Here is a 20,671-nt window from a genome sequence, read left to right as displayed (position 1 = left end):
AGAAAATCTCACCGAGCCCTGGATGTGCAAAGGGAGCGGGGGACGAGGTCAGCTGTGAAAAAAAACACGAAGAAACATGGCCTGGAGACAGCTGCAGATCCCCGGGGAGGGAAGTCGAGTCCTCAGCACCGCTTCGGCAGCTTTTCCTTCTCTCCCCTGCGCGCCTGTGGCTCGGGGAGGGAGGCGGAGGAGGGAGAGCGGGGCTGGGGGAGGATTTGGGGACGTTGTTGTTGTCGCTGTCGCTGCTGCGCGGCCACGGGCGCTTGTGCGGTGTCCGTGCGTGTCCCTCGGTCCTCCCGCGCCCCTCCGTGCCCAGCCTGGCATAAACAACCCAGCCTCTGGCCATGTCATGCCTTAAAATAGATGTTCCTACATCAGCCTCCCTCCAGCGGCGGCGGCAGCAGCGAGACATGGCCGACTGGAGCTGATCCCGCTCCGATCCCGCCCCGATCCCGGCGCCGCATCCCGGCCCTCGCCAAGGTACGCTCGGGGGTGGCCGTCCCCTCCCCGCGGGTCCCGGGGTGTCCCTGAGCCACGGAGCTTCGGCACAGCACCCTCCTGCATCCCACGGGACCATTCCTGCATCCCACGGGATCATTCCTGCATCCCGCACCTCTCCCCGCATCCCACAGGACCATTCCTGCATCCCACAGGATCATTCCTGCATCTGGGACCGCTCCCCGCATCCCACAGAACGTCCCCTCCCTCCCAGCCGGGCACAGGGGCCGGGGGAGCAGCGAGCGAGCCCCCGGATCGCCTCCCAAACAAGGGGGACAGCCCCTGCCTGGGAGGCGCCAGGAGCGCTCCAGGGGCTGTTCCCGGCTCGGGATGTGGGGCAGAGCCTCTCCCCTGACCCCCGGGAAGCCTCTCTGGGCCGGGGTTCCGGCGGCTGCACCCCGGCCTGGGTGGGGACGGTTGTTTTTTCCAGCCAGCTGTGGTGATAAGAGGGGCTGGAATTCGGCTGCCTCCAGCCCTCTCCATGATCCAGCCGCTTTTTCCAGCCCCTGCTGCTGCTGTGCCCCGGCGCTGCCCGGGGCTGGGGACGTGTGGCTGTGCCGCAGCCAAGGTCACTCAGGGTTTAAGGGCCCCGGCACTCGGCCCTGCCCGGCGCCTTGCCCGGGTGGGCTTTGCCAACCTCAATTCCCAGCCTGGAGGAGCCCAGGTTGGATCAGAGCAGGGGGAATGAGTCGGGCTGGCACCTGGCCCTGGGGGTGTGAGCTGTGCTGGGGACCGGGGGGTGACACTTGGGCAGGGCTGGCCCGTCCTGCGCAGGGCTCTGAGCTGCGGCCCCTGGAGCAGGGAAGGGGCAGGGGGACACCCTGGGTCTCTCTGGGGCTTCCTCCGAGCTCCCCCATGCCCTTGCCACGTTTTCCTCTGCGTTGCCAACAAATGGGGGCTGGAGGCTCCTTCCTTCTGCTCCGCCGGCGGAGCCTCGGGGCAATGTCACAGCGGAGGGACATTGGGTCGCTGTGCCCCCCAGCCCCAACTGGGCAGTGCTGGGAGGGGAGGGGAGGGGAGGGGAGGCTCCGGGGCAGCTCCGGGGCAGCAGCAGCGAGGTGGGACAGAATTTCTCCTCCTGAGGGAGGGGCAGCAGCGAAGGCAGCACAAAAAGGCCTCTCTGACCACATCTGGCAGCAGGAACCGCTGGGTCGGGCTGCCCGGGGGGGGAGGGTCCTTGCAGATGTGTAACAAGCAGTGAAGGTTTGGGAGCAGGGCTGTGTCCTGGAGCAGCTGCTGGGTAAAAGGAGCTTTCTCGTGCCCTGTTAACTCTTCTCACCCCAAAGCGGCCCTGGATGTTCCAGAGCAGCTGCAGAGCCGTGCCCATGGAGGGGTTAACCCTGCCCCGCCCTCCCTGCAGGCTCTGGAGGAGGCTGGGCCCTGGCCAGGCTCCTGGTGCCATATGGAATCCTCCACCTGTTCGGGGGCTTTTCCTCCCCAGCCCTGGTGCCGTGCCCAGACCTGGCCGCCTTTCCTCGCCTGCCAGCGCAGGTTGGCAGCGCCAGCCCCGAGCTGGCACCGTCCCCTGGCAGCAGAGCCACGGGAGGGGTCCTGTGCAGAGCACCTCCTGCCAAGGTGGCCGCAGCCCAAAGTCGCGGGGCTGAAGCGAAAGCTCGGCCTGTGGAGGCTCGGGGTTCTGGCTGCTCCCCAGCCCTGGCAGCAGGAACTTCTCCCCAGCAGTTTTCCTTCTTGGAATGCTCGGCTCACACTGGGGAGCAGCGGGTTGGTGACCTGACATCAGCAGGGGGAGACCTGGCTGCTCTGGGCCGGTGTTTCCACAACAGGGATGGAGTGTGTTTGCAGCACCACAGAATCCCAGAACCCCCGAGGTTGGAAAAGCCCTCCGGGATCATCGAGTCCAAGCTGTGCCCGATCCCCACCTTGTCACCGAGTGCCACATCCAGGTGTTCCTTGGACACCCCCAGGGATGGGCACTCCAAAATTCCCTGGACAGTTCCAAGGCCTGAGCACCCTTTCCACTGAGAAATTCCTGCTGCTGTCCACCCTGAGCCTCCCCTGGCCCAGCCTGAGGCCGTTCCCCTCTCCTCCTGTCCCTGTTCCCTGCGAGCAGAGCCCGACCCCCCCGGCTGCCCCCTCCTGTCAGGGACTTGTGCAGAGCCACAAGGTCCCCCCTGAGCCTCCTTTGCTCCAGGCTGAGCCCCTTTCCCAGATCCCTCAGGAGTTCTCCAGCCCCTTCCCAGCTCCGTTCTCTCCCCTGGACACTCCCCTCGCTGAGGGGCCGTTTCTCCTGACAGCCTCTCCACTGCTTCCCAACAGGACCGTGGGTGGCAGCAGCAGCAGAAGTGACCCCCAGGCCCCTGTCCGGCCTCTCCTCCGCCCCCACAGGCATGCCGTGTGGGTCTGGGCAGCTCCCATGGCTTTCCTGTCCAGGTTCTACAGGAACAGCAGCAGGTCCCCGAGCCGGGCCCCGCGGGACGAGCGCGGGAGCCACCCCATCCTCAGCGTCTTCGAGCTGGAGCGGCTGCTGTACACGGGGAAAACGGCCTGCAACCACGCCGACGAGGTGTGGCCAGGCCTCTACCTGGGCGACCAGTAAGTGTGGCAGGGCACAGGGACAGGGGGCATTTTGGGCACATGGGGAGGTGGGGAAGGTGAGGGAGCACAGGATGTGATGGGTGAGGGAGCACAGGATGTGATGGGTGCAGAGCACTGGGACGAAGGAGGAAGGAGGTGAGCAGGGCTGTCTGTGCAGGGAGGTCACAGCTCTGCTGAGCTGGGGTGGACACAGGTGGGGTGTCCACAGAGCCAGGGCTGGGAGATCGCCTTAAAACCCAAAAACCTCAAAAATCTGTCAGGTTTTTGCCTCCAGCTCTCTCAGCCAGAAACGTTTGTCCCGGGCAGCCTTTCCACCATGCTGGGATACTGTTCCTGGTCTGAAGTGTCCCCTCCCTGCTGTCCCTGCAGAGATATCGCGTCCAACCGGCGGGAGCTGCTGCAGCTGCGCATCACCCACGTGCTGAATGCCTCTCACTGCCGCTGGCGCGGCGGTGCCGAGTACTACGAGGGCACCGGCATCCGCTACCTGGGCATCGAGGCCCACGACTCCCCCTCCTTCGACATGAGCCCCTACTTCTACCCCGCCGCCGACTTCATCCACCAAGCCCTCAACGAAGGTCCCTGGGGAAGGTTCTGGGAGAGGAGAGGGAGAAAGGATGGGGGGAACTGCCCTGGGAAGGGGGGGAGCTGGGGTGGTGTCCTGTGGAGTGGAGGAGCTGCGCTGGGAATTCCACCATCAAACAGAAGTTTCTAGGCTGGGATGGTGTCCCCTGGATGGGGTCACCTCAATGGTGTCCCCTGGATGGGATCACCCCAGTGGTGTCCCCTGCACAGCATCACCTCCTCCCCAGAGGGCACAGGCTGGATGAGAGCACCGTCCCCCCAGGTCACAGTTTTTGTTCTGACCTGTTTCTGGGTCTCTTTTGGGCTCTCAGGACACGCTGACACCCTTTGCCATGAGATGACCTCGGTGCCTCACAGCTGGGACCCCCTCATGCCCCGCCAGGTGCTGCCCACCTGAGCCAGGGCTCCGGGTGCTCCGTGGCACAGCTGGGTGCTCAGCAGGTTTTTAACTGGGATGTTTTGGCTCTGCTGTGACGCAGCCGCTGTGTCCCCCCAGGGAGGATCCTCGTGCACTGTGCCGTCGGGGTGAGCAGGTCCGCCACCTTGGTCCTCGCCTACCTCATGATCCGCCACCACATGCCCCTGGTCGAAGCCATAAAGACGGTCAAGGACCACCGCGGGATCATCCCCAACCGCGGCTTCCTGCGCCAGCTGGTGGCCCTGGACAACGCCCTGCGGCTCAAGAGGAGCTCCTGAGGGAGGGCGGGCGCTGTGGGGGCTCTGCCTGCCCGGCCCCCGCGCCCCGCCCAGCTCGGGCTCTGCCTATGGGTCACCTGCAGCCCCCCCAGCTCAGGGGGTCCCCAGACCTGTGAGCCGTCCCCATGGTCCGGCCCGGGCCCTCCACCTGCAGCTCTGCCACCCAGGGAGGCCTGGCCATGGCCTCCTCCCCACCCCGCTCGCTCCAAGACGCCTCTGGAGGACTCGGCCCCACGTCACTGTCACCGGTCACTCCATCCCTGTGGGCTCCAGGGAGCCTTCAAGGCTTCGTTGTCCCCCCCGGCATCTGCCCAGGCAGTCGTGTCCCTCCCTGCCAGGACACTGCAGCTCCATGTGTCCCTGTTGTGTGTCCCGTGTGTTTCTGGTGATGTCAGTCAGCTCTGGGCTGTGGGCCCAGGCAAACTCCTGTCGTAGTGTTTGGGTGTTCCCCATGCCTCGTGTCACCCTGTGGAAATAAAGGCAGTGCTAAGGAAGAGCCTGGACACCCCTGGCATGCTTGGGGACAGCTCAGGCTGGGATCTGTCACAGGACTGCGGGACAGAGCATCACCCGAGTGCTCGGGGTCCACATGGACCCGAATCCCCCCAAATTCTCAGTCCAAGGATCAAATCTTTGCCTCCACTCAGTGCCCAAATCTGAGCCCCCGCTCAGTGCCTGTCCTGGGGTTCCCACTCTTTTTCCCAGCAGTGGGGACCAACTGTGGCTCCTGGTGGGAAGCAGAGCCGGGCTGGCAGTCCCAGGGTCACTGTCCCACACGAGGTGGCCGCATCAGTGTCCCAAAGGCAGCTCCAAGTGGCCACCCAGGCTGTGACAAACACCCCAGAGAGCAGCAGGGCTGGCTGGGCCGAGCCCAGGAGGGTGCCAAGGCCGGGAAGGGGTGGCCCGGTGGCCCGGGTGGCCGCAGGCTGCCAGCCCTCATTGTCCTCCTGCTCCCGTTATAGCTCCATTCTTCCTGCGCTTCCGGAGGGCCCCGGAGCAGCGCTGGCCTGCAGCTGTGCCGAGCTGGGATCGTGGAAACGGGGAGGGAGAGGGGCCTGGGGGCCGTGCAGGGACAGCGCCGTGGCTTGGGGCACAGCGAGGCCTGTGCCAGCACCCTGGCACCGCTGAGCTGACTGGTGACCCCGACCCCGCGCCGGGAGTCACAGAATCCCAGACTGGTTTGGGTTGGAGGGACCTTAAATCCCATCTCACCCCACCCCTGCCGTGGCAGGGATACCTCCCACCATCCCAGCCCGGCCTTGGACACTGCCAGGGAGGGGGCAGCCACAGCTTCTCTGGCAATGCCATCCCAGCTCCCCCCAGGGAGGAATTCCTTCCTGCCTTCAAGTGCAATAGGGAGAGGAAAACCCTTTCCACGAAGAAATCTTCCCGAATATCCAACTTACGGTGTCCCAAACCTGACACCGAGACCCCCGAGGAGCTCCGTGCCCTCGGGGGGGCTCCCCCAAAGGACTTCTGCGTGCCCGAGGATGGGCTGGGTGCCGCCTGAGTCGCCTGGTGCCACCCGGGGCAGGCGATGCCCTCGGAACGCGGCTCGTGGATGCGAGCGCAGCCCCGCCCGGGCAGGGACACGCCGGGGGTGCGGCCGCCCGGGGCCACCACCACCGGTGCCGGCGGGGCGGGGGCGGTCCGGGGGCGGCCCCGGGGGGGCTGCGGGGCTGGGGCGGGGTTTGCGGGCACGGCCATGGCCCGGCGGAGCAGCCGCGGCCCCGCGAAGCCGCCCGATGCCCCCGTTCCAGTGGTGCCACGGTGAGCGCGGGGAGGGGGCGGGTGGGTGGGCAGGGGCTGTCCCCTCCTTGCTGCCCGGGAAGGGGGGCACTGACTGCGGGGGGGAGCGGGGCACCCCCTGGGCATCCCCCGGGCACCCCCGGGCATCCCCGGCCATCCCCCGGGCACCCCCGGGCACCCCCTGGGCATCCCCCGGGCACCCCCGGGCATCCCCGGCCATCCCCCGGGCATCCCCGGCCATCCCCCGGGCACCCCCGGCCGCTCCGTGCGGGGCGGGCGCTCGGTGCCCCCCCCGCCTCCCTCCGCTCCGAGGGCTCCCGGGGTCTCGATCCCCCCGTTCCGCCCCCGGCACGGCGCGTCCCGCTCGGCTCTCAGGGAGAAAGCACCCGGCGGAATGGATTGGCCACGCTTTGGCTGCTCGCACCAAAAAACCCCAACCTCAAACCGTCGTTCATGTGCCCGCAAAAGTGGAACAAAGTCATTTTTTAGGGGTCCCCGGACACGGCCTCGGCCCCTCAGGGTCGCGCTCGCCGTGAGGAGCTCTCAGGAACGTGGCGCTGGGTTTGCACATGCGAGGGGGGGCTCGGTTCAAAGGAGAACTGGGTTATTTTTGTGCCCGAGGAGTGGAGGAGCTGCGCTGGGAATTCCAGCATCAAAGCCCTGCCCCGGCAACAAAGGCCGGGCTGGTTTAATTTATGGAAGGGTTACAGCCTTTGAAGCTAAATATAAAGCGAGCAGTGGCTTCCTCTCCTGTAACACATCCCTCGTGTGCCCTGGGGGACGTGGGGGACACGGAGCCACCGCTCCCCCGGGCAGTTGTCCCACACATGTGGCAGCGTGTGGGTGCAGGGAAATGCTCCGCAGCAGCTCCACGCTCGGCTGTGTCCAAGAAACCTCCTAAATAAGAGAGATTTTGCTTCCCGAGGCTCTGAGCAGCCCCAGCTGTCTCCAGCCTCCAGCGAGGCTTTGGGGACGGCAGGACAGAGCCCAGCCTTGTTCCCAGGCCGAGGCGTGGGTTGAGGGGACAGGGCCTGGGCACCCGACTTGTGCGCTTTGGCTTCGAGCCCGAGGCTCAGAGATATTTGATAAATCAGAGCCCGGTGCTGTTAAGGGCCTTCACAGGGCTGGTGGAAAAATCACATTTTAACCTAAATGGGTTTATTCAGAATATCCTGACAGGCGGCCGCTGCCTGGGATTTCAGCTCCTCCTTCGCAGCCCAGCTTTCCCTGCTGCTGCTCACCTGGAGCTCAGGACTTTGCAGACCCCGGGAACTTCATTTGGGGGGCAGCTCCTCATCCCCCGTGCTGGACTTGGCTTCAGGGCAGCTTTGTGCAGGGATTTTTTTCAGCATCCCAGCAAAACCGAGATGGAAACTGTGTTCCATTCTCTGGTGCAGAGCCCACAGCTTTTGTGTGGGAGGAGAAGGAATGGTTTTATTTAATGACCTGCTGAGTTTCCCATTGGTTTTATTGAACAGGAATTGGGGTGAGGGAGAAGCTCAGCTCAGCAAAACCCCTGCGCAGTGAGGGGGAGGAAACTTGTGTGGGTCCTGACTGGAAATGCTGTGGAATAAATCAAAATGTGGGGTCTGAGGGGCCAAACTTGGCTTTGCTGGAGCACCAGGGCTTTGAGGAGGGGTTGGCTGTGGGGCTGTGGGGTTGAGGTCAGGCTGTCGGGTTTGGTGTGGGGGACAGGGCTGGGGTCACCCCGTTGGGGGGCTCAAGGCTCTGTGTCCCCAGCGCAGCTCACAGAGGGGGTTTGGGATAAATCTGTGTGGGGAGGAGGAGGAAGAGGGGCAAACCACAGCCCTGATGGGCCAAACTGTACCTGGGCTCCTTCTCCTTCCAAGAGGAGCTGTGGGAGTTCGCATGGAAAACGCTTTTCTGGCCAAACTGAAGCAGCTCCCTGTGCGCGTCCTTCGCGCAGGAGTCCACAAAGGCACCGTGTGTCTGTGGCCACTTCCCCAGATGTTTGCAGATCCCTTTTTTCCCCTTTTTCCACTCAACAATCGCCCCAGCCTTCAGGGGTTCTGGTTCTGGTGTCAAACCAGGAGCCAGGAGCTGGTGGCCGGGGTTGTTTCTCCTCGGTGCCCATCAGGGCCTCATCTCACGTCGGGTAAGCCGGGACTTGATCCGTTCCCCTGGAACTGAAAACACAAAGGCCTCTGTCGGGCAGGGGGGTTTAATCAAAACCATCCAGGGAAGGGGCTGGGAGGGAGAGGGGGCTGAGCTCCGCAGGGACCCCCTGCTCCAGGTTCTGGCAGCTCCTCCTCACATCCCATGGCCTCTCCCAGAGCAGCAAAGGGAATTTCCCTGGAGCTGCACCCCCAGCCCGGGAGTTCCTGAAGGCCCATCCAGCAGGAATGCCCCTGGCTGAGCTGGTGAGTCCCAAAAGGGCCCTTGTGGGGTCAGAGACAGCATTTCACCCCATGGGATGGGGCAGAGCGTGGGGGCTGTAGGAGGAGAGGAGAGGTGGCTGGGGTGGTTTCTGGGGTCAGGAGCTGGGTTTTGGTGTTGTGAGCTGGGTTTTGAATCCCTTAAATGAGCCCAGAGGGATGTGCTGGGGCTCTCCAGCCCGTGCCCCACCAGCCGGTGCTCCAGCATTACCTCATGTCTTACTCAGTGGGTTTTTTTCAGAGCTGTAAGCGTTTTGTTTTGTTTTGTTTTGTTTTGGGGGTTTTTTTGGAGTATTTCTCAATCACTTCCAGCAAGGAAATGAAAAAAAATAATGAACCTTTCCTATTGTCTCTTCCTGCACCTGGTGGTCCTGGGAGCAGCAGGACCTGACAAACAAATCCTCCCTTTCCCGCTGTGGCTGAGGTGGATGACGGATTGTCTCCGGTCATTCCAGGAGGCACAGAGCGTGTGGCTCTGGGGCAGGAAAACCCCATTTCCTACAGCCCAGGCTCTCCTCTGCTGCAGCTGCGCGGCACCAAACTGGTGTCCCCAGTGCCAGGTGGCTCCTGGCCACGGTGGCTTGGCCATGGCATCGATGGGACATGTGAACTCCCCCACCCAGCAGAGCAGATTCCTGGGAATGGCTGGAATTTGGGTGTCCCAGCTCAGAAGTGCCACCTGCCCACCCTGCTGGGGTGGTGTCCTGCTGTCCCCTGTCACCGTGGGGAGGACACCAGACAGACCAGCCCTGGGTGTCTCCGCTGGTGCAGGAGGTTCTGCTGCCCACTCCTGCCTGTCCCTGCAGAGCGAATTCCAGCCTCTCCTGAGGAACAGGCGGAGGGGCTAGGGGGCTGTAATTAAAGCCAGGAGTGCTCCTGGAGGAGCTGTTTGATGAGGAGCAGGGTGCTGGGCAGAAGGAAGGGGCCAGGGGAGCTGCTCCGTGGGGCACAGATGGGGCTGGGAGCTCCTCTCCTTTCAAGTGAGAGCCGAGGAGAAATCAAAGCCCTGACTCCAGGGGGGTCAGAGCCATTCCCAGACATAAAACGGGGCTCATTCCGTGCCAGAGCCCGGCTTTGCAGCAGCCCTGAGCCGTGTCAGGGGGCTGGGGCTCCGTGGGAGCCTCCCGGGGTGGCTGTGCTGTCACCAGCCCTGCGTGACACCCATGTGTCCCCCGTGGTGGCCCTGGGGTGGCACCCGTGGCTTTGCTGGGACAGGGGACTGGGTCAGCTGGTGCTCAGTGACCCCAGCGCCTCTCCCCACGCCGGGGCCGAAGCAGCCGCTTGCTCCTCCTGGGGCGATGGCAGCCGCCAACTGTTGCTGTTTTTCAGGCTGGTTTTTAGCTTCGTCCTTCCCTAAATCCCTTTCCAGCCTCCGTGTATTCCCCTGGAGATGAAATCCCGGGGCCTGCTGCTCCTGCAGCTGCTGCAGAAGGGGCTGGTGGCTGTGGAAATGCAGCTGAGCTGCTCTGAGGGGCTGCTGCTCTTCCAGGGGAGCTCTCACCTCACCGGGCACAGGACGATGTCTTAGTGCTGCTTTTTGCCCACTTGGCAAACTCCACAGGGGACGGAGCCAGCCCAGGCTCTCTGTGCTCTCTCAGCGCATCTTCTTCACCTCCTTTTCACCTAAACGCTGAATTTCTCTCATTTCTCTTCCTGCCAAGGGTGCTCCTGCAGCCTGGGGCTGATTTATCCCACTAAACCCTGTACGATGCCGCCCATCACCTTCCAGGACCTGCCCCTCAACATCTACATGGTCATTTTCGGCACCGGCATCTTCATCTTTGTGCTCAGCCTCATCTTCTGCTGCTACTTCATCAGGTGAGCCGGGGACTGCGCCGGGGGCCCGGTGTCCCTGGGCATCCCCAGATCCTGGTTTTTCCCAGAAAACCGGGACAAACCGCCGGTCGGTGCCGGGGCCCCGCAGCCCGGAGCAGGGCAGGAAGCGCAGGAAGGGGCTCCTGTTTTCCAGGGAACGTGCGAGGGCCGCACTGTGCGGGGCAGGGAAGGAGCGGTGGAGGATGTGCCTTTCCCTGCGCTCTCTGCTCGGGGAGCGCTATTTTTAACCCCAAAGCCGAGGCTGCTGTTCCTGGAGGGCCGGCTCAGCCCTGCCCCGCGGGATGTCCCCCGCATCCCTCAGCCACTTCAGGGGCAGTGGGAGCGCGTTTTGGGGCCCGGCTTGGAGGAGAGGCCGTCCCGTTCTCCCCATCCCCGCGGTTCTGGGCCAGCCGCGTTTCCCCGGCCAAGGTCACGGCGGGGCCGGGAGCTGCTGGCAGCCGAGCGCTGGAAATGCGGCGCTTCCTGCCCCGCGAACGACTTCCGAAGGCAAACAATCGCCCCTGCCGCCCTTATCGCCCCCACTGCCCATTCCCGGGGCCAGCTCGGGCTGCTCCTGCACAAACGGAGCCGCTGATCCCGAATCCCGGGCGGGAGGGGCGCGTTCCCCGTGATTTCAGGTGCCTCCCGAGCATTTTTGGCTGCAAAACTCACGGTGCCTTTCTCTCCCTGTCCCCAGCAAGCTGCGGCAGCAGGCGCAGAGCGAGCGCTTCGGGTACAAGGAGGTAACGCGGGGGATGTTCCCGCACCAGCCGGGCGGGGTTTGGGATGAGCGGGGACACAGCGGGGACCGGGGCTGCGCGTTCCAAAGCGCTGGGACGGGACACCCTGCCCGGAACCCCCCGGGCTCAACCCGCCCGCGCACGGCTCCCTTCAGCTCCTCCTGGGGCAAGATCCTTCCTGCAGTTAAATCCTCCCCTCCTTCTCTCCTTCAGGTGGTTTTGAAAGGCGATGCCCGCAGGCTGAACGTGCACGGGGTGAGCGGGACCACCTCTGGATCGGGATGGAGCTGGGATTAACAGGGACAACCCTCGGGACACATCCCCTGTGCTCAGGAGCAGGGCTGGGACAGGCTAGGGATGCGATGTGGGGATGTGTGCCCCAAAATCCCCCTCCCCGCGGGTGGTTTGGGAGCGGGACCGAGCTCCCGGCTGGAAACACCCGGGATTTCCCGAGCCGTGGCATTTCTGGCGGGTCCCACATGTTCGCACCCGCCCTCAGCCTCCGTCTCACCTCCCACAGCAGACCTGCGCCGTCTGCCTGGAGGATTTTCGGGTGAAGGAGGAGCTGGGGGTGCTGCCGTGCCAGCACGCCTTCCACAGAAAGTGAGTGGGGCTGGCAGAGCGGGGCGGGAGCGGGGAATTCCCTGCGGGAATCGGCATTGCCGCCTTCCTGCCCGCAGGTGCCTGGTGAAGTGGCTGGAGGTGCGCTGCGTGTGCCCCATGTGCAACAAACCCATGGCGGGGCCGGGGCAGCCCCGAGCCGGCATCGGGACCCTCCTGGATGAGCTGGTGTGAGCCAGCCCCGCTCCACATCCTGCAGGATCCGTCGGGATCCGTCGGGATCCACCGCGGGACCGCGGCTCCGCACGCCCGGCATTGCCCACCCCGCCTGCCCAGGGTCCCTCTGGAAGGATCCGGGGTTTCCCGGTTGGGATTTTGACCCCGCAGGCCGTGGCTTGGTTTGGGATTTGCCGCTGTCCGGGCTGTGCTCCCCATGGAGCCGGGACGGCCCCGGGCTTCCCTGCGGGAAGCTGAGCCCCAGGGCGCGGGTGGGCTCCTGTCCCCACTTCTGCTGCAGAGTTATTTTTGTACCTGAGCCCCTCCGGACCCCCAGGATCCCCACGGGGCAGAGGGATTGTACAGTTTTGTGTAAAAAAATGATTAAATGGATGATTTCTTAGTCTGTCTCAGCTGTGGGTGCTGCCAGGGGGCCCCAATAAAGGCCAAGGGGATGCTGAAACCCCCAGGTGCGCGAGGAGGGGACACTGCTGGCCGTGACCCTTTAATGGAGTGACAAATCACCCAAACTGCCCCGAACAGCATCGACGTGCCTCCCCTCCCCAGGGCCAGGACCCCCCGGCTGTGCCCAAATCAGGGCGGAACCCCCAGATCTCCCCGTTTTCACTCATTTTTGACATGTCCGAGAGAAGATGACATCAGCGGTGACATCACTGACCCCTCCAGGGCCGGGCACCCCCCAAGCTGTGCCCACATCAGGGTGGACCCCCCCACTAATTTGCCCATTCCCACTCATTTCTGACATGTCCGAGAGAACGCGGCGTCAGCGATGACATCACAATTTGCTCATTTCCACTGATTTCTGACACTGAAAAGCGATAACGTCAGAGCAGCACCACCCACCCATCACGCCACAAAAATGACGTCACGGTAATTACGTCACAGCGACGTCACCTCCTCATTACCCCACTGCGGCTGTTCTTTGACGCCAAAAAGAGAAAATGACGTCGCAATGACGTCAGGACCCCCCCGGCGGTCAGATGGGACTGTGCAATGTCGTAACGCAGGGCGCACACGTCACGCAAGCGCGTGCTACTCCCATTCATCATCTCCATGAACCGGAAGGATCAAAAGCGTTTCTTCCCGCGCCGGGCCCCACAGTCACGCCACTACTCTGAAGTCACGGTGATATCACCGTTCTCATCTAGCTCCCCCCCCTTCCGTTTCAGCCCCCTCCGCACCACCGCCCGCCGCCCCCCCGTCCCGGTTTCTGCCCTCTCCGCCCCTCACGGCCGCTGTTCGCCGCACCGCGATTCTTAATTAGTAATGCTAATTTATTCACGCAACGCCACGCCCCCCCTTCGCCCTCCTGCTTTACGGCAACTGGGGGGGATTTGCGACAGCGCGCGCGCGTGGTGCTGCGGTGAGGGGAGCGGGGGCGCTCGGGGCTCTCCGAAGGGGTCCCGGGGGTTCGCGCTGCCCGCGGGGCGCTGCTGCCACCGGCGATGTGTCTTTAGAGGGGTTTTAGGGCGGGGGCGTCCCTCTGGGGGTCGTGCCAGGCCATGGATGTCAGCAGCCCGACGCGGGCGCTGAGCCCGGAGCGGGGTCCCGGGCAGGCGGAGCCGCCGCCCGCCGCCCCCTCGGCCGAGCACGTGCTGCTGCAGGCGCGGCTGGCGCTGTCCGAGCGGCCGGGAGCCCTCCGGGAGCTGGGCGCGCTGCTGGAGGCGGCGGATCCGCGCTGGCTCCTGGGCTCGGCGAGCCCCGCGGCGCTGGGCTCGCTGGCCGCGGCCCTGGGCGGCTTCGCGGCTCCGCCGCGCCGGGAGCAGGACGGGACCGAGCCCCCCGGGCAGGACGCAGCGCTGGCCGCCGTGGCTGAGCGAGCGGAGCGCGTTGGCGCCGTGTTCCTGCTCCTGCTCCAGAAGCTGGAAGCTGCCAAGAGTCAGGAGTCGCTGGGGATGGCCGTGGTGGGGCCCGTCCTGCGCCGGGTGCTGGGACACGCGTTCATCTTCGCCGTCACGCACAAGGACGAGAGGCCCTGGACCACGGCGAGCACTCGGGCAGTGGCTCAGGAGCTGCTGGAGCGGCTGCTCCAGGCTGCCGGCTGCGGGTCCGTGGCGGAATTCCTGCGGGGAAAGGAGGGGGATGAGGAAGGAAGATTCGGAGCAGTGATGGGGCTCCTGAAGCAGGAGTTAACCAAGTGAGTGCGAAGGGGAACGTGGCGCTTGGAGGGTCTCTGTGTAGGAAATGCTGGGAAACGGAGCTCAGGCTCAAGAGATGCTAAACAGGAGGCCAGGAGCTTTACAAATGCCCAGCAGTGGAAGGTGCTGGGGGATGATTGTCAAGTTTGCTGCCAGCTGAGAACCTCAAGTGCACGGGAAATGAGTACTCTCAGTGTTCCCTGAGCTGTGTTTGTCCCTCCAGAGACACCTGGAAGCGTAACCCAGGCTCCAAACACGTATTCTCCTGGACTCTGCTCCACGTCAGCCGGCCCTGGCTGTGCCCTCACCTGGAGCGGGTGCTGCCGCCCGCGCTGCTCCTCTCCGATGACTTCCAGGAGGAGAACAAAGTGCTGGGCGTGCGCTGCCTGCACCACATCGTCCTCAACGTGGTGAGGGAGGGAGGGCAGGGCTTGGAGCCCTTTCCGGGTGTTGCTGACAGAAGGGTCAATCCCAGAATGTCCTGAGCTCGAGGGGACCCACAAGGACCAGAGTCCAACCCCCGGCCTGGCACAGACACCCCAACAATCTCATCCCTGCGAGCGGTGTCCAAGCAGCTCCTGGGGAGCCTGGGCAGTACCCAGCACCCTAAAATCCAACCTAACCCTGCCCTGGCACAGCTCCAGCCATTCCCTCGAGTGGGTCAGGTTCCTAACTTCTCCTCCTGGCGCACGGCAGGGCTTACCCTGCGTTCACAGCAGTTCCTCACGCTCGGGGTCTCCCAGGGTTTGGGCGGGATGTGCTTTCCTTAGGTTTTAGCAGAATGTGCTGCCCAGGAACAACGCCCTGGTGTCTGTTGTTGCAGCCGGGTGCGGATCTGTGCCAGTTCAACAGGGCCCAGGTGGTGTTCCACGCCCTCTACAACCACCTCTACTCACGGGAGGCCCCTCTCATCCAGGTAGGACGGCTGGGCTTGGGTTTAACGTGCCTTGGGCTATTGGCAGCCGCGCAGTTTAAGGCAGGAGGAGGCTGAGCCTGTTGCCTCTCACAGTCCAGTCAGGCTGTCACCAGCCTGTGAGACAGAGTAGCTCGGGAGATTCCAGGAAAATGCCAGAGCAGAGGGAATCCTCCTGCCCCGTTCCAGGGCAGGTAACAGGTTTGAAGCACTCGGGCCTGTCGGGTGAGCAGCAGCGGCCGTGGGTGGTCACAGGGTTGGGATTTACTGGGTTTTGGAGAGAACATGAGCTCAGGTTCCCCATCTGTCCCCAAACCAGGCAGTGCTGCTGTGCCTGCTGGACCTGCTGCCCGTCCTGGAGCGAGGCCAGCGGCACCAGGGCCACGGGAGAGCCACGTCCCCCTGGGACCAGGTGCTGCAGCTGGTGCTGACCCACATGGAGGCCGAGCATCGGCTGGCGCTGCGCAGGGTCTACGCGGGGACCCTGCCCGCCTTCGTCACCAGGTGAGACACAGGGGACAGGGGGACCTGGGGGCCCTGCCCACCTTCCTGAGGAGCTGAGAGCAGACCAGATGAGAGCTGTGACCCCACGGGGATGGGCCCTGGGCTTGCACCCAAGGGTATCCTCTGCCTCAGGGTGTGTTTGTGCCTCCAGACTCGGCATCCTCATTGTGAGGCACCTGAAGAGGCTGGAGCGAGTCATCGTGGGCTACCTGGAAGTCTCTGATGGTCCCGAGGAAGAAGCCAGACTGGGAATCCTGGAGACACTGCAGTGCACCATAGAGCACGCCTGGCCCAGGTACCTCTCTGGGGGGATTACACCCAGAAAAGCTCTCCTGGAAGCCCGTCCTGACATGAGTGCTTCATTCCTGTCCTGAATGTTTTCATAAGACCCAAAGCTACTTCTTCTTGAGGAAAAGGCCCTCAAATCCTAAGGGAGAATCTGTCCCAGGAAGCACTTGCTGGCATTACTGAAAAACCTGGCTCCAGAATTAAGCTGGGTTCTCTCTCTCTGGGTTTGACCCACCTTGTGCCTGTTCCAAAAGCATGAGTGGTTACAAATTAAATCAATGTGGAGTAAGCCCTGGGCTGTGCAGGGACAGCACTCCTGCCACACCATCCCGAGGTTCCTGTGTGTCCAGGGCTGTCCTGGCACCCTGACCGAGGCAGCTGCTTCCTCAGGCTGGCACCAGCCCTGCCCCACACCAGAACCAGGAGCTGCTCAGCAAAGCTGTGCTGTCCCCTGCCTTGGGAAGGGTTTGGGATGAGGTGTTGCCCTTGCAGGATGCCCTGCAGGCTCCCCGTGCTCCTCAAGGCCCTGCTGAGGCTGCTCTGGGACGTTCACACGGAGCAGGGCCCGACGCCGGCGCCCGTCAGAGCTGCCCTGCTCCACAGGGCCACCCAGTGCCTCATCCTGCTGGATCGCTGCTCCCAGGGCCAGGTGAAGGTGAGTCAGGGACTCTGTGCCAGTGCCCTCTTCCCTCTCAGCAGGATTTGGCATTTCCCCTCCCCAACATCAATAATCGATTGATCAGTGCCTCGATACCAATCGATGGGGATCAATCTGTGCTTTGCTCCACCCGAGGGCTGGGGGGGCTGGGTGACACCGTAACCCAAGCACTGCAAATGCTGCTTTTCTCCCTGCAGGTGCTGCTGGAAGGGGTGCACAGCAGCTGTGAGGAGAACCAGGTGCGGGAGTGCCTCAGGAAGGTGCAGGAGAGCAGCTGAGGTGCCTGACACTGCTCACCCCCTTTTGTACAGTAAAATTGTTGTATTTATTTAAAGTTCTGTCATTCTTGTCCCACCTGTGAGCCCCACACCTCCCCCAGACACATCCAGGCCACGTGTGGCTCCTCCAGCCTTACAGGAAGCAGCAGAGCCCCCCAGGCCAGGGCCCTTCCTGGAGCAGAGTCTGGGCTGAGCTTTCTGTGGTTGTAGAGGGGGGGGATGTTCCTTTGCTTCATCCAGTTGTACAAACTCACTGCAGTTCCCTGGGGTCAGGACAGAAACCCCGCTGTTCTTGCAGAAAATGTGTGGAATATAAAACCAGGAGTCACTGAGGGTCCTGTCCAGGGGTGGAAGGTGGGGACACCCTGCAGTGCCATTCTGGTGACACATCTGGAGCTCTGCCAGTCAGTACAAAATGGGATCAGGGAAGGTTCAGGCTGCTTTTGTCTTGGTGCTTGGCTCTGTTTCCTCTTCGTACTCTATTTCAATGTAGGGACGTTTTCTCCTGGCTGGGCCCTTCAGGGGAGTTTTCCCTTTAGATTTGGGGTGGGAGGCTTTCTTCTCTACTTCTTCCTCCTCTTCCTGCTCCTCTTCACTGCTCGTCTCCAACTTATCCATGTCCTGAGGAAGAATTGGGTGACGGGAGTGATGTCAGAGCAGGCTGTGTAACTAAACCTCCTCTTTTCCCCAAAATCACCTCGTGGATGATCCCATTCCACAATCCCTGGCTCCAGAGGAGCTGGGCTGGGGTCCCACTGTACAATTCTCTTCCACAACTCCGATTTGGCTGCCTCCTCCCCATCCCCAGAGACACCCAAGGCTGGAGGTGCCCATCCAGCTCAGCCTCAGTTTGCACCTGGTGCTTCACCTACCTCGAAGTCGCTGAGCTCGCTGTCCTCTGCTTCCACAAACTCCCTTTTGTCCACGTCCTGCAGGGAACAGAGGCAGGGACTGAGCACAGCAGTGCCACGACTCGTGCAAGAGCCACCACAAGGTTGTTCTGAGCTCTCCTGAGGTGTTCTCAGCCAGCAGGTGGAGGCACCTGAGAGCACCAGGGCAGGGCTGAAAGCTTTACCTCATCATCATCTTCATCTTCTTCCCTCTCTGCATCCGACTCGCTCTCGCTCTCTGCATCTTGCTGTTGGAGGGCCTTGTCAAAGGCGTGGATGGGGAAGTTGTAAATGTCTCCATACTGAAAGGAAAATGGGGATTTTCCGTAAGCCACAGGAGGAAGATGGACTTTGGGCACGGGACAGCATCAGACTGAGGTGAAAGCCCCTTGCCACGTCTGACCCCATGCTCCTGCACAGAACAGGAGGGGAGCCCTCGTGTTTTGGGGCTCCCTGTGTTTTGGGGAGCCAGGCACCCCCTATCCCCCCCGAAGGCAGCAGCACAGGGGCAGCACTGTGAGCTCTGTGTGACCCTCACCGTGTCCTGCTTCAGCCTTTCCAGCAGCTCCTTCTCGATGGCATTGTCCAGCTGGGCAGCAATCAGGGCTTTCTCCTACGGGACACAGAGCAGCTGTGTGAGGCTGAGGGGCAGTGGGGACAGGGGCAGTGGCAGGAGGTGACACGGAGCCATCGCTACCTCTCGCCTGTTCTCGCGCCTCTCGATCTTCCTGCGCAGCGGGACGAGCTTCCTCCTGCAGGGAACGACAGCTCTGGGAATCTGGCAGCCTCTGGCAGCAACAGCCAGCAGCTCCAGCATTCCAAACGTGGCTGCAGCATGTGCAATGTCCTGGGGGCAGCGTAGGCTGCCTCAGGATAACAAAGATCTACAGCTGTTGGAGAGGGTCCAGAGGATGGGGAAGGGTCTGGAGGGGCCACAGGAGGAGCAGCTGAGGGCACCTGGAGCAGCTCCTCCAAGGGGACAGCTCCGATCTCTGCTCCCTGTGACAGAGACAGGACCCAGGGAACGGCCGGAGCTGTGCCAGGGGGGTTGGGATGGATTTTAGGGAAAGGTTCTGCCCCCAGAGGGTGCTGGGCACTGCCCAGGCTCCCCAGGGAATGGGCACGGCCCCGAGGCTGCCAGAGCTCCAGGAGCGTTTGGGCAGCGCTGCCAGGGATGCCCAGGCTGGGGTTGTTGGGGGGTCTGTGCAGGGCCAGGATTTGGGGTCAGTGATCCCTGTGGGTCCCTTCCAGCTCCGGACATTCCCTCAGTGCATTTATACACCCGACTCCCTGCGGCTCATCCACGCCACACAGATCCATGTCAAACCCCTCAGGAAAACAGTGACCAGCTCCACGTCCAGCAGTGCCAGCAGCTCAGGAGAGGGGCAGCAGCTCCATAAGCCACCAGTGGTCACTCCATGGTCACTCCCTGTGTCCCTTACTGTCTCTTGAGGGTCAGCTTGCGGATGCGGATCAGGTACTGCGTGATCTTGGTGAACCTCTGCTTGCACTTGTGCCGGATGAAGCGGGGCCAGTAGATGAGGTTCTCATCGATCTCCTCCAGAGCCTTCTCGTAGTTCTTGCTCAGCAGCACCTGCGGGGACAGGGGAAGGGGTGGGTGACAGAGCAGGACAAAGCAGGGACGCTTGGGAGGGGCTGCATCGCTCCCAGAGTCACGGAGCCATTAAGGAAAAGCCCTCCAAAGTCGTGAACTCCACCCTGTGCCCGATGCCCACCTTGTCCCCAGCCCAGAGCTCTGAGTGCCACCTCCAGGGATGGGCACTCCAAACCTCCCTGGGCAGCCCCTGCCAAGGCTTCAGCACCCTTTCCATGGGGAAATTCCTGCTGCTGTCCAACCTGAGCCTCCCCTGGTCCAGCCTGAGGCCGTTTCCTCCCTCCCGTCACTGCCGTGTCCCCAAGCTCACCCGCTCCCAGAGGCGCCGGGGAAACGCCGCCCGCTCGATCGTCTTCATGTAGAGATAACAGCGACCTGGAACAGGGAACAAACCCCACTGAGTGCCACACCCAGGCGTTCCCTCGACACCTCCAGGGGTGAGGACTCCAAACCCCCCCGGGCAGCCCCTTCCAAGGCCTGACTGCGCTCTCCATGGGGAAATTCCTCCCGCTGTCCCCGCTCCCACCTTTCTCCTCGCGGACAGTGGCGTACTGGCTGTTGGCCAGCGGGCAGGAGGAGCGGTTGCACAGCCCCGTCAGGTTGTACTCGTTCCGGCAGAAGTTCTGCGTTTTGGTGCTGGGAAAGAGGGGACAAGGAATTAATGAGGGAAAAGCAGGAAGACCCCACTGCCCCTCCAGCTCACCCCATCCTCTGTGACTCGCAGCGAGTGGTGGCACAGGGGGGACACTGTGGGGTTTGAGGGGTAGCCGAGCGTGTCCCTCCAGTTCCTTTCCCTGCTGGATCCCCCCAAAGCCCCACCCCGTCCCCCCAAACTCACGTCATCTTGTAGGAGCAGAACTGCCTGTTCCCCAGCATGCTCCAGACAACCTGCGAGCACAAACAGCGGGTGACACACCGCGACACCCCTCACCCGGCCCCCCACGTCCCCCGCCGGCTCCGGCAGCCCCCGGTGCGGCTCTGACGCCGGAAACCTCACAAACATTGGGGTTTTCTCCATGTTCCCCCAGCAGGGAGAGCGCGGTGCTCCAAGAAGCGCAGACACATCGCATCTGCTGCTGCCGAATGCCCGTTCTCAGCCCCCGGCCCAGCTGCCCCCCTCGAGCCACCCCCGCGCCGGGGACTGGGGACCCCCGGCCACGTGGGACGGGCGCACGGCCGGGCCCAGCGGCGGGGCGGGCGTTTGACACGGGGCCGTAAGAACGGTCGGACTCACATCGTCCGAATGCATGGTGGCGGTGCCAGCGGTGCCAGCGGCGGCTCAGAGGTGCCAGTGACGGGGACAGCGGTGCCCGCGGCGGTGACTGACGGTGCTGGCGGGGCCGGCCGCGCGGGCTAGGGCGCCGCCATTACCGGAAGGGGCCGGGGCGCGCGAAGTCTCGCGAGAGCGGCGGTGCTGGGGGCGGGAAGGGGGCGGGCCCCGCTGTCATGGCGGCCGTGGCGCCTCCCCTCAGGGCGGGCATCGAAGGAACCCCCGGCACGAACAGACGCTGAGGGGCCCTGAGCAATACGTTTGGTGTGGGTTAATTCCGCACT

At 63.4% G+C, this 20,671-nt stretch overlaps 4 protein-coding genes and 1 non-coding gene across 6 annotated transcripts; 3 read left to right on the top strand and 2 right to left on the bottom strand.

Annotated features, from left to right (window-relative positions):
• The first annotated feature begins 232 nt into the window (after positions 1 to 232).
• DUSP26 (dual specificity phosphatase 26) lies at positions 233 to 4,831 on the top strand. Its single transcript, XM_048287499.1, has 4 exons — positions 233 to 480; positions 2,776 to 3,051; positions 3,424 to 3,632; positions 4,136 to 4,831. Exons 2-4 carry the CDS (start codon positions 2,873 to 2,875, stop codon positions 4,333 to 4,335), a joined length of 588 nt encoding a protein of 195 aa, XP_048143456.1. The 5' UTR covers positions 233 to 480; positions 2,776 to 2,872; the 3' UTR covers positions 4,336 to 4,831.
• A 1,193-nt stretch (positions 4,832 to 6,024) lies between these two features.
• On the top strand, positions 6,025 to 12,215 carry RNF122 (ring finger protein 122). Of its 2 annotated transcripts, none has more exons than XM_048287520.1 (6): positions 6,025 to 6,105; positions 10,142 to 10,298; positions 10,993 to 11,038; positions 11,249 to 11,290; positions 11,559 to 11,638; positions 11,716 to 12,215. In XM_048287520.1, the coding sequence occupies exons 1-6, from the start codon at positions 6,081 to 6,083 to the stop codon at positions 11,828 to 11,830; spliced, it is 465 nt and encodes a 154-aa protein (XP_048143477.1). In that variant the 5' UTR covers positions 6,025 to 6,080; the 3' UTR covers positions 11,831 to 12,215. The 2 variants fall into 2 exon arrangements, with proteins under 2 accessions (XP_048143477.1, XP_048143475.1); XM_048287518.1 differs by having other exon boundaries at positions 11,556 to 11,638.
• Positions 12,216 to 12,807: 592 nt separating this feature from the next.
• LOC125317643 lies at positions 12,808 to 12,901 on the bottom strand. The gene has a single exon (XR_007200144.1). It is a non-coding gene; the product is annotated as a small nucleolar RNA U13 (small nucleolar RNA).
• Positions 12,902 to 13,220: 319 nt separating this feature from the next.
• On the top strand, positions 13,221 to 16,668 carry TTI2 (TELO2 interacting protein 2). The gene is made up of 7 exons (XM_048287486.1): positions 13,221 to 13,970; positions 14,195 to 14,381; positions 14,795 to 14,887; positions 15,204 to 15,388; positions 15,540 to 15,683; positions 16,169 to 16,331; positions 16,532 to 16,668. The coding sequence occupies exons 1-7, from the start codon at positions 13,336 to 13,338 to the stop codon at positions 16,610 to 16,612; spliced, it is 1,488 nt and encodes a 495-aa protein (XP_048143443.1). The 5' UTR covers positions 13,221 to 13,335; the 3' UTR covers positions 16,613 to 16,668.
• On the bottom strand, positions 16,641 to 20,501 carry MAK16 (MAK16 homolog). Its single transcript, XM_048287487.1, has 10 exons — positions 20,352 to 20,501; positions 19,956 to 20,005; positions 19,644 to 19,753; positions 19,428 to 19,492; positions 18,945 to 19,096; positions 18,200 to 18,254; positions 18,041 to 18,115; positions 17,688 to 17,804; positions 17,485 to 17,541; positions 16,641 to 17,233 (listed from the first exon to the last, which is right to left on the bottom strand). The coding sequence occupies exons 1-10, from the start codon at positions 20,364 to 20,366 to the stop codon at positions 17,045 to 17,047; spliced, it is 885 nt and encodes a 294-aa protein (XP_048143444.1). The 5' UTR covers positions 20,367 to 20,501; the 3' UTR covers positions 16,641 to 17,044.
• Between the last annotated feature and the right edge of the window lie 170 nt (positions 20,502 to 20,671).

The sequence above is a fragment of the Corvus hawaiiensis genome, chromosome 27, assembly GCF_020740725.1.
Source record: "Corvus hawaiiensis isolate bCorHaw1 chromosome 27, bCorHaw1.pri.cur, whole genome shotgun sequence".
In the NCBI taxonomy this organism is placed as follows: domain Eukaryota; kingdom Metazoa; phylum Chordata; class Aves; order Passeriformes; family Corvidae; genus Corvus; species Corvus hawaiiensis.
The sequence above is the reverse complement of the archived record's forward strand: the minus strand, read 5'-3'. Positions and strand labels throughout refer to the sequence as shown.